Source organism: Gorilla gorilla, chromosome 17 (assembly GCF_029281585.2).
Source record: "Gorilla gorilla gorilla isolate KB3781 chromosome 17, NHGRI_mGorGor1-v2.1_pri, whole genome shotgun sequence".
In the NCBI taxonomy this organism is placed as follows: domain Eukaryota; kingdom Metazoa; phylum Chordata; class Mammalia; order Primates; family Hominidae; genus Gorilla; species Gorilla gorilla.
In genome coordinates this window covers 52,878,472-52,895,377 of record NC_073241.2, presented here as the reverse complement: position 1 = coordinate 52,895,377, position 16,906 = coordinate 52,878,472, and the positions used below count along the sequence as shown (strand labels likewise).

Sequence of the window (16,906 nt, the reverse complement as noted above, 5' to 3'; positions counted from 1 at the left end):
AGACAAATGAAGCCTAATTTTAAAGTGGACATATGAATAGACATTTCTCCCAAGAAGTTTACAAATGGCCCGTAAGCACCTGAAAAGATGCTTAACATTATTAGCCATGGTCTTGGAAATGCAAATACAAAACTGTAATGAGATACCACTTCATACCCGCTAGGATGGCTTTAATCAGCAAGACAATGACGAATGTTGGCAAGGATGTGGAGAAATTGAATCTGCATGCATTGCTGGTAGGAGTATGAAGTGATGCAGTCATTTTTATTTTTATTTTTTATTTTTTTGAGACAGAGTCTCACTCTGTCAGCCAGGCTGGAGTGCAATGGCACGATCTCAGCTCACTGCAACTTCTGCCTCCCAGGCTCCAGCAATTCTCCTGCCTCAGCCTCCCGAGATTACAGGCATGCTGGGATTACAGGCATGTGCCACCACGCCCGGCTAATTTTTGCATTTTTAGTAGAGACGGGGTTTCATAATGTTGGCCAGGCTGGTCTTGAACTCCTGACCTCAGGTAATCTGCCTGCCTCAGCCTCCCAGAGTGCTGGGATTATAGGCGTGGGCCACCGTGCCCAGCCGATGCAGTCGTTTTTAAAACCATGCTTGTCTTTCTTCAAAAAGTTTTGTTTGTTTGTTTTTTGTTTTTTTGTCTTTTTTGAGATGGAGTCTCACTCTGTCGTCAGGCTGGAGTACAGTGGCACGATCTCAGCTCACCGCAACCTCTGCCTCCTGGGTTCAAGCAATTCTCCTGCCTCAGCCTCCTGAGTCACTGAGACTACAGGCATGTGCCACCATGCCCAGCTAATTTTTGTATTTTTAGTAGAGACCAGGTTTCACCATGTTGGCCAGGATGGTCTCGATCTCTTGACCTCGTGATTCACCTGCCTCAGACTTCCAAAGTGCTGGGATTACAGGCATGAGCCACCACACCCAGCCTCAAAAAGTTAAATATAGAGTTACCACATGACCCAGCAATTTCACTACTAGGAATATACCCAAGAGAAATGAAAACGTGTTCACACAAAAACTTGAACATAAAGATCTATAGCAATAGTATTCATAATAGCCAGAAAGTGGAAACAATCCAAATGTCCATAAACTGATGATAAAAACAAAATGTGGGCCAGGCACAGTGGCTCATCCCTGTAATCCCAGCACTTTGGGAAGCTGTGGCGGATCACCTGAAGTCGGGAGTTTAAGACCAGCCTGGCCAACGTGGTGAAACCCCGTCTCTACTAAAAATACAAAAATTAGCTGGACGTCATGGCGGGTGCCTGTAATCCCAGCTACTGGGGAGGCTGAGGCAGGAAAATCACTTGAACCCTAGAGACGGAGGTTGCAGTGAGCCAAGATCATACCACTGCACTCCAGCCTGGGTGACAGAGTGAGACTCTGTCTCAAAACAAACAAAAAAAAGTGTTTTATATTATAAATACCATAGATAGGGAGGCTTAAACAACAGACATTTATTTCTCACAGTTCTGGAGCTAGGAAGTCTTGAGATCAAGGTGGCTGGTGAGGGCTCTTTTCCTGACTTTCAGATGGCCACCTGTGCATGCCCTGTTTCCTCTCATGACCAAGAGAGAAAGCCCTGGTGTCTCTAATTCTTTTAAGGGCATTAATTCCATCATGGGGGCTATACCTTCACAACCTCTTTTAAACTTAATTGACTCCCGAAGACTGCTCCTCCTAAAATCATCACACTGGGCATTAGGACTTGAACACATGAATTTTTGGGGGGATGCAAACATTCAGTCCTCAGCCCCTGTCCTCCTGGCATGTCTGTCTTGCGTGCAACATATATTCATTCCATCCCAACAGTCCCCAAAGTTTTAGCTAGTTCCAGCCTCAACTCTAAAATCCACAGTCTCATCTAACTATCTAAATCAGATATTGGGTAAGACTCAAGGTATGATTCATCCCAAGTGAAATTCTTCTCTAGCTGTGAGCCTGTGAAATCACACAAGTTTTTTGTTGTTGTTGTTTTTGCTTTTGTTTTGAGACAGGGTCTCACTCTGTCGCCTGCCCAGGCTGGCACAATCACGATTCACTACAGCCTTGACCTCCTGGGCTCAAGTGATCCTCCTGCCTCAGTCTCCCGAGTAGCTGGGACTACAGGCTTGCACCACCATGCTTGGCTAATATTTTTTATTTTTTGTAGAGATAGGGGTCTCCCTGTGTTGCCCAGGCTGATCTCAGACTCCTGGACTCAAGCAATCCTCCTGCTTTGGCCTCCCAAAGTGTTGGGATTACAGGTGTGAGCCACCATGCCTAGTCCTCAAACAAGTTTTGTGGTTCTAAAATATGACAGTGGGACAGGCATAGGATATACATGTTTCCACCCCAAAAGGGAGAAATTGGAAGAAAGGAATGACAGGTCACAAGCAAGTCCAATACCTAGCAAGGCAAATATTATTAGAACTTAAAGTTTGAGAATAATCCTCTTTGGTTCAGTGCTTTGCCTTCTGAACTCACTGAGTGGTGGGTCCTGCTTTCTGGACCAACTCGGGCAGGGGATTGGGCTCGCAAGACATTGGTGGTTAGGGCTTCAACATATGAATTTGGGGAGGAACACAAGCATTTAGTCCATAACATGGTAATCTGTACAATGGACTATCATTCAGCCATAAAAAGGAATGAAGCACTAATGCATGCTACAACATAGATGAAACTTAAAAACATATTCAGTGAAGGAAACCAGACACAAAATGCCATATAGTGTATGATTCCATTTATACACAATGTGCAAAATCGGCAAATCCATAGAGACAGAAAGTTAATTAGTGGTTGCCAGGGGCTGGGGAAGAGGAGGGGATGGGGAGTGATTGTTGATGGGTAGATAATCTGGAATAGATAGTGGTGATGGTTGTGCAACCTTATGATTGCACCAAAACCCACTGGATTGTATACTTTGAAAGGATGAATTTTATGTATGTAGATTATATCTCAATTTTTTTAAGTATTTTTAAATCATAATAGGGAATGAGGAGAAGGCTTGGCGATGATTTTGCTGAGTGACTGAATTTCTCAGGGAGTTGAGGGCGGTGAGCCTGAGTTGGGCTCCATTCGCTGTGGAATTAGCTAGAATGGCAGAAGGAAACCTCTCCCATTGGGGTAAAGGGAAAGGAGGTGAGGTTGAGTGTGGATGTTTTGTAAAGTGAAGCCCAAGATGAAGTCAGGATTTGGGGTAGGTAGAAAGGAGGCTGCCAAGCCAGGTGCCAACGTTTTCCATGAATAAGGAAGAATGATCAGGTGGTGAATGATAAGGAGGTGACAACTGCCAGGTGAGGTGAGGTAGAGGATGGGAAGGTGGGACGACCTGAGTCTTGAAGGAGCAGAGATTTGTACCCCTGATGGAGGGGCAGTGGCCTGGAAGCCAGGTGGGCCTATTCACTGCAGTGCTGATGTGGGAGAAGGCCTTGCTTCCACCGGGAGCAGGCACTGGGGAGGTTGAGGCAGGGAGAGAGGGAGTGCTCTGCGCTAGGCAAAGGATGAAGAGGAGTTGATTTACTATGAAATGGACTTCCAGAAGGCACAGAGGGAAGGTCTGTCCAGAGCAGAGTCCCAGGCCAGTCTGAGATTTGCATTAGCAACATTGTTTTCTCCGCCTCCCATCCTATCAAACATATTAAAATGCACCCACGGCCACAATAATAAAAGAGACTTTTTATTGTAAAATTTTTGAAAGGATTTTGTGACACTACTTTTTAAATGATTTAGCTGTAAGTTACTCATTTAATTTACCTTTTGTCCATTTTTCTGCAGTTGACATAGTTGGTCAGTAACTCTCATGCAGCGAGCAAATCAGACCTACAGATGATTTTCACGTGGCATCAGTATTTTATGAATACCAAATTTAGCAGTTAATAAAGTTGACAGGATGTTATGTTTTGTAGCTATTTAATTGAATATTTATTAACTTTGATTTGGGAAACACAGATTAACTTTTTCATTTTCATAGGCTCCTGAAAGACTCATAGGCCCTAGGCTCTGGGTCTCCAAAGCCTACGTGTAAAAAGGCCCTGGTTTGTTAGACGAGTCTGTGGAAGAATAAATAGAGCATTATAAGTCACAATTTAGGCTCTTCTTGATGATTCAGAATCAATGTATGTAGGGCTGCTTGCATCTGAACTACATGACTCCTTTGCATCTACTTTTGATGGTTTTTCCGTCAAGCTGTTATCAGTGACTTCTCACTGGTACCACTTTGCCTCCAGCAAACTTCCTTTAACAACTGGCAACTCCTAATCTCTTCTGCTTGAGAACACAGACACATGTTTGTTAGAATTATCTTTTAAAGTAAAACGAAACTCAGAGAATTATTTTTTAAAGTAAAAGGAGGCTGGGCATGGTGGCTCACGCCTGTAATCCCAGCACTTTGGGAGGCTGAGGCGGGTGGATCACCTGAGGTCAGGAGTTCAAGACCAGTCTGGCCAATATGGCTAATACAGTGAAACCCCATCTCTACTAAAAAGTACGAAAATTAGCCAGGTGTTGTGGCAAGTGCCTGTAATTCCAGCTACTCAGGAGGCTGAGGCAGGAGAATCGCTTGAACCCGGGAGGCAGAGCTTGCAGTGAGTCGAGATCACGCCACTGCACTCCAGCCTGGGTGACAGAGTGAGACTCTGTCTCAAAAAATAAAAAAAAGAAAAAAAAAGAATTTCATATTTCCTTCAGGGTCTGCTGTCATATGATACTATACCCCAGCCAGGTTGGAGTGGGTATCTTATTCTACAAAGAGTCTGTTTTGTGAATCTTATGAACTATATTTTAATGTTAATCCTGGTTAATCGTTGCGCCTAAGTTCCAAAGGGAGTAAAGTGTAATGAGATATATCAGACCTCCCTTCCTGTCATGGCCTGAACTTTTCAGGTTTTCTCTGGGATCCCCTGGGCCAAGAGGGGGGTCCACTCAGTCAGTGGGGGGGGCTTAAAATTTTATTTTTGATTTACAGGCTTAATGTTTATTAAACATTCTGAAAATTGTAAATACTTAGCACAAAGTGGGACAATGGATTAGAATAGCCGGTAATGTCTCAAAAACATCTTTCTGCATATAGCTTTGCAATCCATCACTACATCTTTATTTTATGTCACCTCTAATATCATAGAAATTCATTATTGAGTAGAGCTGATATTCTCTTGATTGAATGAATAAGTGTACGATTGAAGTCCACATTACTCTAAACTTTTTTAAACTAATAGTTTAAATTTCTACCCCCTCTTAGCTTTTAATTAGAATTCCAGTTCTGTACAAATAAATTTTCCTCTGTGTTTCCTCTCCCCTTCCTTCCTGTACAATTTCTGGAAGTGTACAGATGAGCAGTGTATTAGCCAAAATTCTGACAGTAAATGGAAGGGGGCAAGTAGGGAGAGAAGAAAATATGACAAATGTGGAAGCTTACACTCAATTTTCTACGAGGTGTAAAATGTAAGATCTCAGACTCTGGACCCAAACAGACTATCAGACTTTTTTTTTTTTTATGAGACAGAGTCTTGCTCTGTCACCCAGGTTGGAGTGCAGTGGCGCCATCTTGCTTCACTGCAACCTCCACCTCCCAGGTTCAAGCAATTCCTTGCCGCAGCCTCCCGAGTAGCTGGGATTACACGTGTGGACTGTCACACCCAGCTAATTTTTGTATTTTTAGTAGAAACAGGGTTTCGCGTTGTTGGCCAGACTGGTCTCGAACTCCTGAGCTCAAATGATCTGCCTACCTCAGCCTCCCAAAGTGCTTGGGATTACAGGCGTGAGCCACCGTGTCCAGTCCAGACTCGGATTTATTTATTTATTTATTTATTTGTTTGTTTGTTTATTTATTTTTTGTGGGGGGTGGGGAAACAGAGTCTCGCTCTGTCACCAGGCTGGAGTGCAGTGGTATGATCTTGGCTCACTGCAACCTCCGCCTCCCGGATTCAAGCAATTCTCCTGCCTCAGCCTCTCAAGTAGCTGGGACTACAGGTGCGTGCCACCATGCCCAGCTAATTTTTGTACTTTTAGTACAGATGGAGTTTCACCATGTTGGCTGGGATGGTTTTGATCTCTCGACCTCATGATCTGCCCGCCTGGGCCTCCCAAAGTGCTGAGATTACAGGCGTGAGACACCGCACCCAGCCCAAACTTGGATTTAAATCCCGGCTCTGTTATTTGGATGAGCCAAGATCCTTACTGCGTGACCTTGACTAACTCATTCCTATGCTCAATTTCCTCATCTTAAAAATAAGAACAATAGGCCAGGCATGGTGGCTCATGCCTGTAATCTCAGCACTTTGGGAGGCTGAGGCAAGTGGATTACTTGAGGCCAGGAGTATGAGATCAGTCTGGCCAACGTGGCAAAACGCTAGCTCTACCAAAAATACAAAAATTAGCCAGGCATGGTCAGTGTCAGGCATGGTTGCAGTGAGCCCAGATTGCGCCACTGCACTCCAGCCTGGGCAACGGATCGAGACTCCATATAAAAGAGGGGAGGGGAGGGGAGAAGAGGGAAGGGAAGGAGAGGGGAGGGGAGGGGCCTTCCCTTAAAAAGTAAAAAATAAAAGAAAAAATGGGACTAAGCCAGGTGCGGTGGCTCACGCCTGTAATCCTAGCACTTTGGGAGGCCAAGATGGGTGGATCACAAGGTCAGGAGTTCGAGATCAGCCTGGCCAATATGGTGAAAACCCATCTCTACTAATAATACAAAAATTAGCCGGGCGTAGTGGCAGGTGCCTGTAATCCCAGCTACTCGGGAGGCTGAGGCAGAAGAATCGCTTGAACCCAGGAGACGGAGGTTATAGTGAGCCGAGATCATGGCACTGCACTCGAGCCTGGGTGACAGAGTGAGACTCCATCTTAAAAAAAAAGAAAAAATGGGAATAATCATATCAATCATACATTACTTAACAACAAGGACACGTTCTGAGAAATGCACGTTAGGTTATTCTTTCATTGCGCAAACATCATAGAGTGCACTTACTACAGACGTAGAGAGTGTAGCCGACTGCACACCTAGGCTCTATGGTGTAGCCTATTGCTCCTGGGTGACAAAACTCTATAGCATGCTCCTGAATGGAATACTGTAGGCAATTGTTACACAGTGGTGAGCATTTGCATATCTAAACACATGTAAATGTAGAAAAGTACAGTAAAAAAATGGTATCATAATCTTAGGGGGCCACTATCATATATGCAGCCTATCATTACATATTACATGACTGTACTACCTCATGGGGCTGCTCCTGGAATTAAATGAGTTAAAGCAGTAAATTGTTTAGCACACTGCCTGATACAGAGCAAGATCTCAACTTAGTTGTCCTTGCTGTTACTTATAAAGTTGGAACCAGCAAGCCTGAGAGAAGCTCCTTGGTTTTATTATAGAGATCAGAAAAATCAAGAAAGAGGTGGAATAGTAATAGCATGCTTGGTAAAGTGCTTTACAGTTTCTGTGATGTATTTTCACGTGCACTGTCTCCTTGAAAGGCTAGAGGACTGGCCCCATCTCTCTCCACACCATTTATGATTGTGTGCATATCATACTGAGAGGAGATTTGGAAGTTATCCAGGGAATGTGATGTGTATAGACCCCAAACAGAAGGAAGGTTGGGGACTTTCCATCTTAGCCGGAGAGGAGCTTGGGATGGAGGATAGGAAGGAGGTCACCGGGGGTCACTGCTGCCTTACTCCTTGCTATCCACAGAAGAATTCCACAGGAGGCAGAACAGTGTGATGGGGAGTTAAAGGGCAGCCTCAAGCAAGAGACTGCCTGTTGCTGAAGCCTGACTTGCCATTTCTCACTTTCCTCATCTGTAAAATGGGATCGTCCCAGTGCCCACTTCACTGAGCAAGGATGAGGATGAAATAAGCTAGTGTATGCAGAAGATACGCCACGTGGTCCCGAGTAAGCACTTTGCACTGAGTGAGCATTAGCTCAAGATTCCTGACCTCCAGTAAATGTGCCGGCCATAGGGTGACAGGAGCACCTGCCCATTTCTTTGCTAGACATTGCCACCCTAGATGCCCCATAGGCACTTGAAACCCACCATGTCCAACCCTGAACTCATCATTTTTTTCCAAAGCCTGTCCTTCATACGGTGTTTCCAATCTTCATGAATTGGCACCAAGATCAGCCAGGCACTGGAACCAGAAATCAGGAGTCAATCCACTTTCCTATTCCCTCCTCTCCTGCACATACAATCACAGACCAAGGCTGTGCAGTTTAGCTCCTTAAAATGTCTCCGGTCTGTCTAATCTTCCCATTCCCACTGTTGCTGCCTCTTAGTAAATTAAGCCCTTGAAGGAAAATGAAATATTTATAGCTTTTCACAAAGCTCGGTTTTTAGAACCTTATAGAAAACCAGGATGGCCAGCCCAGCTGGAGAGGAATCCCCAAGACCATCCTAAAGGGAGGAGAGGCCCCGACTAGAGATCTTGTTATGACAATAGACACTTGCTGTTTGCAGATGGTCTTTTGAAGGTATTTGGGGTTAAAGTGAAATGACAGGGTCCCTGAAAATGAATTACAGTTTATCATTCTTGTGTGTTTACCTTTCAGGAAAAGCTAGCAGAGCTGTTCCCTGGTGCATATTACATTGTCTGCCTGATTCACCCTCCCAGACTTCATTTTGGCCTTGTGCAATCTCTTTGTTAAAAGGCTTTGTTTCATGATTCATTATACAGGTCAAACCTCCCTTGCCATTTCTTTGCCTAGTTACTGACAGCTGGAACAAATTAGACCCAGCCTGGTGCCTAAGCTGCAACGCTGGTGTGAAAACCATGGTTGCAGTTTGCCTTGAAAACTCCAGGACAGCAAAATTTACACGTTCAGGAAAGGCAAATTGTTCATCTGAAATTGGAGGTGATTTTTTTTCCTTCTAAATGAGCCAGGAAACTATTCAAAGTATGTTTGCTGTTAGCTTATCACTCTCCACCCTGCCATTCTCTCATTCAGGTATGCACAAGGGCATACGCCTGTGTATGTGCTGAAGGACTTCTGAAATGAAATCCTCACACCCACAAATACTGCTGCCACTGTCCTTTCATTTTAGAGGGCTTGTTGAGTGGCTGAAATTGTTGGTATTTTCTTTTGAGCTTAGAAAAAGCACTGTATTTAATACGATATCAATATATTTAAAAGGCATATTACGCAAAAGGCCTTTTGAGTCGCGTAGATGTTTTAAACCCACTCACAAAAAATGCTTTTATTAAACGATGTGAATACTTTTATAAAATTTCCTAAGACCATCAAAATTGTTTATTAGTACCAATACTCTGGATTTAATTTTGCCTATTGATTCTGACTTCGTAAAGAAAAGTAAATAGAGGAAAGGAAACTGGCACTTAATCAGCATTTATGGTGTGTTGGGTACAATATTAGGCAAAAATCAGCATCATTTAATACCGTCAACTTCAAGGCAGGTACTGTGATCTCCATCTAAGCAAGAGGAAACTGAGATTCCCAAGGGCCAACTTACTTGTCCAGGGCTGGGGTGAGCTGTCTGGTCCCAAAGCCAGTTCCTCCCTCTCGTCGACTGTTCTCTACAAACTCATATCAATTATTTTAGAGAAGAAGATTGTACTGCAGTCAGCTCTGCCACCCATTTGGAAGACCTGTTTTCCACTTCCATGCTTTCCATAGGTATGGCTCCAAAATTAACTTTGTAGCTTTAAAATAACCCAGTAGGCCCAGTGCAGTGGCTCACGCCTGTAATCCCAGCACTTTGGGAGGCTGAGGTGGGTAGATTGCTTGAGCCCAGGAGTTCAAGACCAGCCTAGGCCACACAGCGAGAACCTCTCTACAAAAAATAAAATAATTAGCCGGGCATGGTGGCCTGTGCCTGTTGTCTCAGCTACTCAGGATGCTGAGGTGGGAGGATGGCTTGAGCCTGAGAGGTCGAGGCTGCAGTGAGCCATAACTATGCCACTGCACTCCAGCCTGGGCAGCAGAGTGAGTCCCTGTCTCAAACAAACAAAATGATCCAACAGTGGAGTGAAGGATCCATACGAGGACATGTAATGGCATTATTTGCCCTAAGTTCCTTGTTCTCAAGTCAAACCTCTGGCAAGTTCCAGCTGAAGCAAAGAAAATTAGATGGAGGGGCCGGGCACGGTGGCTCACACCTGTAATCCCAGCACTTTGGGAGGCCGAGGCGGGAGGATCACGAGGTCAAGAGTACAAGACCATCCTGGCCAACATGGTGAAACTCTGTCTCTACTAAAAATTCAAAAATTAGCTGGGCATGGTGGCGCACGCCTGTAGTCCCAGCTACTCAGAAGGCTGAAGCAGGAGAATCACTTGAACCCAGGAAGGGGAGGTTGCAGTGAGCCAAGATCACACCACTGCACTCCAGCCTGGCGACAGAGTGAGACTCCGTCTCAAAAACAAAACAAACAAACAAACAAAGAAAATTAGGTGGAGGGAAAGTGAAACATTCACACAGGTAGTTGGAATCAGATAGAAAGCATTGAGGGCTTAGGAAAAGGGCAGGTAAACTCCTCTGAGAGGTCAGAATTGGGAGAAATTTTGCCCCACTTAGAGGTGAGGAAAGATTTGGAATGTTTCCGGGAGGAAATAGCATTTGAGCAGAGCCTTGGCCTTGAAGGATGGAGGAAAATTCATTTCAAGCAAAAAGGAAACTGGGTGAACAAAAACACAACAGAGGCAGGAAAGTGAGAACATTAGTGGGAAATAGGTTATTAATAGTGCTGGATTATCAACAACACTGCTCTTCATAGCCATGTGATGGCTCAGGTGTCTGGAATCCAACAGAGTTCATTCTGTTATTACAGTTGTCTATTGCTGGCGGAGCAATCTTTCAAATGATGCAACACATCTGGATGTTCTTCTTTCTGAATGTTATTATCTATGTGCATAGCAGCAGTCATGTTAACTGACATCAATTTTAAGATCCTGTTTCATTTTGTTCTTGCAGAAGGAAACTCCACTTGCCAATGCTGCATTCTGGGCAGCCAGGAGAGGAAACCTGGCGCTGCTGAAGCTGCTGTTGAACAGCGGCCGGGTGGACGTGGACTGCAGAGACAGCGTACGATGGTTCGGTAGATGCATGCCCAGCGTGCACCATTGCCCTCTGTGGGCACAGGAGCACCTCAGGAATACATTCCCCTTTACAGTGCTTATTTACTTTTTCATGTGTTTGCTTGCTTTATCCTTTTTAAAACATCCAAGGTACTGTGGTGAACTTAAAAACATGCTGGGGGAAGTCAGAAAGAAAAGGAAACAATGAAATGCATAAAACAGAAGGCAACCACAATAGGGAAGGAGGCACTTCACTGGGAATCAGAATTGGCAGATTACAAGAAGAAAAGCCTGTTTAGTGAAAGAATTCAAGCCAACCACTTTCATGAAAAGATGGAGATAATTTAGAGCACAAGTGGGCTGCCATGGATGTGGGCGTTATGTTTCTTCTACAAGGATGAGAAAACAAAAATTGAAGCCTCCCCCAGGCTTTTATCCTTTCATTACCTCTTGCAAACATAAATACACTAATTGGCAATTTAAAAAGGGAAACAAAAATAGATACTACTGCCCACCGGCAGATACCACTTAGAGAGCCTTTCCATCCCCAGCTAGAGGCAATCGTTTTTCTGTCCTCAGCAAGACTTCTCATCTCTGGGACCAAGAGGACCTCCAGTGAGGAAAGGGAGCGAGCAATGATGTTTTGATTTTGGGATTTGAATAAAAATGTTTCAAAGGAGCTTTGTTTTCCTGAAAACAGGGTGTGCCATTTCCAGCTTTTATTGTACAAATTTGAAATCTACCACAAGCCCAAAAGTGAAATAGCAGTTTGCCCTAGTTGGCCCCGTGGGGGCATCACAGCAGGATATCTTTGGTTTACGGGATATCTTTGGTTACACCTCCAGACCCACTCCACACCCTTCTCGCTCTTAGTCCCACCGTCTGAACTGTATGTACTGCTCCAGCAGACTCGCTTTCCTCTGGCCTCCAGTTGTGTTTGGCCCATAGGAGCATCTGCAGGAGTCAGAGGGTAGGAGGAGAGGGACATCAGGGAGCCCACCGCCCTCCCTGTTTCTGTCTGGCAGCAGTGCCCCACTGTTCTCTGCATCCTGGGAGCCGCTCCTTTCCCCTGGCACCTTCAGGCCTCAGCTGGTCATGGACCCCCACTGTTCCTAGATCCCAGTACTGTGCTGTTCTTTGTAGATGCCCTATGCCCAGGCCTCAGCTTAATAGTCTCTTTATTACACTTTCTTCCAGTTATCCCAGTTTGAATGTACCATCTGTTCCTTGCCAGAACTCGGGCTGCTGTCAGGTCTTGGGCATCTGTGAACTGGCCATCTTGGTCTTATTTGGGTTTTACGGGGCTGGTTCCTACATCACAGTGGGAAAACTGTGGTGCAGAAACACCAGTTGTCACCGTGGCCAACACGGTGAAACCCGCCTCTACTAAAAATACAAAAATTAGCTGGGCGTGGTGGCAGGCGCCTGTAATCCCAGCTACTCAGGAAGCTGAGGCAGGAGAATCACTTGAACCTGGGAGGCGGGGGTTGCAGTGAGCTGAGATCGTGCCATCCCACTCCAGCCTGGGAGACAAGAGCGAGACTTCGACTCAAAAAAAAAAAAAAAAAAAAAAAATACCATAGAGCACCACTAAGAAGCCATTAGCTTTTTGTTACCTCGTTACTTCGTTACTTTACCGGTACTTTTTACATAAAGCCAACAAGACTGTCACAAAACTAGCATGGCCATTGACAGAAGTCAACAAAAGCCAGATGACAGCCTAACATTGAATTATCATAATGTTATTTTAATATCTAACACTTACTGAACGAATATCTACCATTACTATGTTAACCATATTGCCTGACTTATCTCATTCACTAATTTAATCAGGTGGATACTTTTATTATTCCCCCATATTTCAGATGAAGAGAATGAGACTGAAGGGTTACATGATGTGCCCAAGATCATACTGTCAGTGACTACTCAGCAATACTGCCTTCCTACAAAATCCCGTAGATGAAAATAACACGAAGCCTCCGAAATTCACTTAATTACCCTATACCTAATGAGCCTCCCCTGTGTGCAGAGTCACCTGTCTCCCTCATCATCCACTTCTGAGCAGCAGGTTGCTGAATATGCAGAGGTGGTAGCTAAGATTACAATTTCAAGTGCTTGAAAACACCTGTAAGTCAAACTGCAAATGCCCACTTCAATTTGAAGGGTCCATATCACATGGTACACCTCAAGTCCTTGAATCTTAAAGCTGGGACAGACTTTGGTGATCATCCCATCCAACCGCTCATTTTAAAAATGAAATAAATGAGCCCAAGTAATTGTAAGCAACTTGCCCAGGTTACACTGTTGGTCAGTGACAGCTACCTGGGTTTAGCCCCCACAGCTCCTGACTCTCAACTCTCTAGTCTCTCATTTCACCTGGTGCCATACATCTTCACCTGAATCATTTTGAAGATGAAGACTCTTAAATATGGAAAATCAGATGGTACCATTTAATTTTTCTTTTGCATTAATAGTAATGTTTTGGCTCAGGAATCATTTAATAGGAATCATAAAATGAGAGCATTATATCATCACTGCCTTAAAATGCAGTAACTATGGTTCATTTGGACTGTGCTTCTGAAGGTAATGGAAGTAAGTGAATTTTTACATCGAAAATTCCAACCTCAGCAATTTATCGCTTTGCTTTTTCCCATCTAGGCTGCATGATGAGATTATTCATGACCACTTTTATCACTGCAGGGAATTTTGCCCTTGGATGTGTTCTGAGTGGAGCTGACGTCTCTGCAGCATCTTCTCTAGGACCCTTCTCTCTGACATAGCAGTGGCCTAACTCTTCATCTGTCTCTCCTCCATCCAGCATGGCACCACACTCCTGATGGTTGCTGCCTACGCTGGCCACATAGACTGTGTGAGGGAACTGGTTCTGCAAGGAGCAGACATCAATCTCCAGAGAGAGGTAGGTCAGGCTTTGCACTTGAAGAAAAATGACCAGGCTCAGAGATCTGAAGTTTTCATGATAGTGAACTGGTATGGGGGACAAGAGCCATCATTGCTTTTCTCCCACATTAAAGCACATTGCAGAGTTTATTGTGCCTACAATGAGGTCCAGCAACATACTAGCAGTTATAATGCATTTGAGCGTAGCCTGTCGGGCATATCTGAGGTAACCAAACCTCTTACCACCTGCCTATAAACACTCACACTTTTTTTTTTATCAAGCTTAAATCAGTTCTTTATTATTCCCTTGGGATGAGATACTGTAGGATTTATAGCATTTTCATATAGATCATTATATTTTTAGAAGAGTTGAGTCACCAGCCTATTTGTAATGAGGCTCACTTGCTAGGATGTCTCAATCATCCTCCCCAAACCATGTTTTCAAAGGACTGCTCTCTAACTGGCCATGAATTAAATAAGCTCTCCTGGAAAAAGCCATATGGGTCAACACTGGACAAAAATGTGAGCCTGTTCCCACACTTCATTCAAGGACAATCTTGGGAGTTTGATCTTGCTTGAGGATCCATTCTTGGTCTAATCTAGAGAAGCAGAAGGGAGTCTGGGACTTTTTTTAAGACGGAGTCTCGCCCTGTGGCCCAGGCTGGAGTGCAATGGCGCAATCTCGGCTCATGCAACCTCCACCTCCCAGGTTCTTGGCTGGCTCTCTTGGCTGGCATCCAGCTCCTCCCCAGCTCAGGCGTCCTGGAGCCTGGGACACCCCTGGGAAGCTGGGTGTCAAGAGTTCCAGGTGTAACATATGCCTGGGCAACATAGCAAGACCCCATCTCTACAAAAAAATTTAAAAATTTAGCCAGACGTGGTGGTCTACACCTATAGTACCAGTTACTTGAGAGGCTCAGGCTAGAGGCTCGTTTAAGCCCAGAAGTTACAGGTTGCAGTGAGCCATGATTGTACTACCAGCCTAGGCGATGCAGAGAGACCCTGACTCAAAAATAGAGTTCCAAGACACATCCAGATGTCCTTCTCACCACCCGTCTGGGTATTGGAGGCCTTGGCTGTGGACCATGAAAGAGTGACATGCAGAATCTGGGACTGGGTCTCTGTAGCCCTGGATCAACAGGCCTGGTCTATTGAGAGGAGCAGTATAAAGAGACTACAGCAAATGCAGTCTTCTCACAAACAGATTCTTTGGTGCAATTTCCATAACACTAGATCGTTGTTTGAGGTCATTTTCACTTCAGCACTTAATTTTCCTGTGGGATGAAAATATCTGGATCCACTTAGAATTATAGTTTAAAATTACTTTAATCTTTTTATTTTTCCTCTCTGCTTTATAGTCTTTGTTTATTACAACTTTAGAGACAGTTTTTCTCTAATAAAAACAATATGGTCCAGATCTGGTTTACTTTAAAAACTTTATCCTGAAGTGCAAATTCAACATGCACAAAAATCTCTCTGAAACAACTGAGAAAAGCAGCTAGAAGAAGAGAGAAGTATTTGATTTCTAGCCAGTCTATGGTTTCTATGGTTTTATATTTATCCATTTGGTTCCAATTGCTCAACTAATCTTGGAGATGCAAACTCTCGTAGCACTGAGAACAAAAGTCTTTGAAGATTTACCAAAGTGTACTTAGCTTAAAGGCAACCTGTGTGGCTCAAATGATGGTGCTATGTAAGTTCCTGGCAGTCCCTGAATTTCCTGAGACTGTGTCAGTCTGGGGCAAGAGGGCTGCCAAGCCAAAGGCAGACCCCAGCCTCCTGTACCAGTTTTGGAAGCTAAAAGAGTGCCTTGCAGTGCTTTGAAACTTACTCCTATGGCAGACTTCTGCCTTGATCCATTGTTAATCCACTTTGCAATATCAGAATATTTGTCTCCTGAAACACTACCTGCCACTCCTTGCTTAGGTCAGCTCTCTAGATACACAGAGCTTGCTAGAGAGACAAACTGGAAACTAATGTTCCTGAAACACTATTGCTCTAAAGAACCCACAATTGGCTGATGACACCTCTCAGGCATAGGAGCTGCAAATACAGTTGGCATGAAACCCTGAAGTAAGGCACACATATTTAAAACTTTTATTCACATTCCAGACGAAGGTATAGCTCCTATTTATGGATTGCGGCATTGAGGTACAGAATGATTAATAGTAGTATGTATGTTCTAAAATCAGCTCAAACTGCTGTAATAATGATTTATGTAATTAATGTACCAAGAAAGCCTATTGAAAAACAAATTATTTATCTTACTAAAGAAACAACTTCTAGAAAAGACCTTTGGTAGTCTCTAAAATTTAATGTCTTTTGAGAAGGTGAGAGTTTTCCTATTCTAGCCAAGTTTCTTCCTCCAGAACTATTGATTCCTTAAGGTTTCCGGAACCCAGCATCCTCAACTGTAACAAAGCAGTGGGAGGATGCTTCCCACTTATTTCTGTGGGAACCAAGGAGAAAATCACACCTGCATTGCAGGCAGAAAGGCCCTGTGAATGGTCACAATGCCTGTGCCTTCCTGGGACAGAGTCTGGCTGAGGGCACAGCCTGATGTGGGTTATATCTAACTGGGAAGGTGTTACATGTTCTCCCTCAGTGGTGGTGTTATCAGCACCCTAGATTCTTGTAATCTCCCAGGATAGAAGTCAAAAGAGATTGTCAGATAGCAAAGAGAAAGTTTGTTTAGCTTGTGCATAAGGGAACCAGGTTCCCTTATGGAAAGGAAAAGGGTTGCCTGCTCCCCAAGAGAAGTATGTGAGTTTGTTTTATAGGGTCTTTTTACAGGGAAGGGTTTAGTCGGGGCATGTATAGGAGGGGTTTCTGTAGCACTTGCACAGTAGCTCAATATGCTTTTTAATCACTGCATGTAAGATTAGCATTTTAAATCTCCACCTTCAGGTGTGATTTTTAGCATTAAGATAAGGAAGAGGTGACTGTAAGTTGAAGTTTAAGTCTAACTGTGCATGCGGGGCCCTAGGAAGTCCCTACCCA

The 16,906-nt window shown here is 44.1% G+C and overlaps 1 protein-coding gene across 5 annotated transcripts in view; it reads left to right on the top strand.

The window, feature by feature from the left end:
- Window positions 1–16,906, top strand: part of ANKRD29 (ankyrin repeat domain 29) — a 64,221-nt gene that overhangs the window by 2,561 nt on the left and 44,754 nt on the right. For 4 of the 5 annotated variants that reach the window (XR_002003522.4, XM_019014319.4, XM_019014320.4 and 1 more), the window contains exons 2-3: window positions 10,905–11,015; window positions 13,827–13,925. Coding sequence is in view for 4 of the 5 variants with exons in the window: in XM_019014319.4 (XP_018869864.3) it covers window positions 10,905–11,015; window positions 13,827–13,925 (210 nt within the window). In the remaining variant the exon portion in view is untranslated. Of the gene's footprint in view, window positions 1–10,904; window positions 11,024–13,826; window positions 13,926–16,906 lie in introns of all 5 variants that reach the window. The other variant, XM_063699123.1, reaches the window with a different exon arrangement.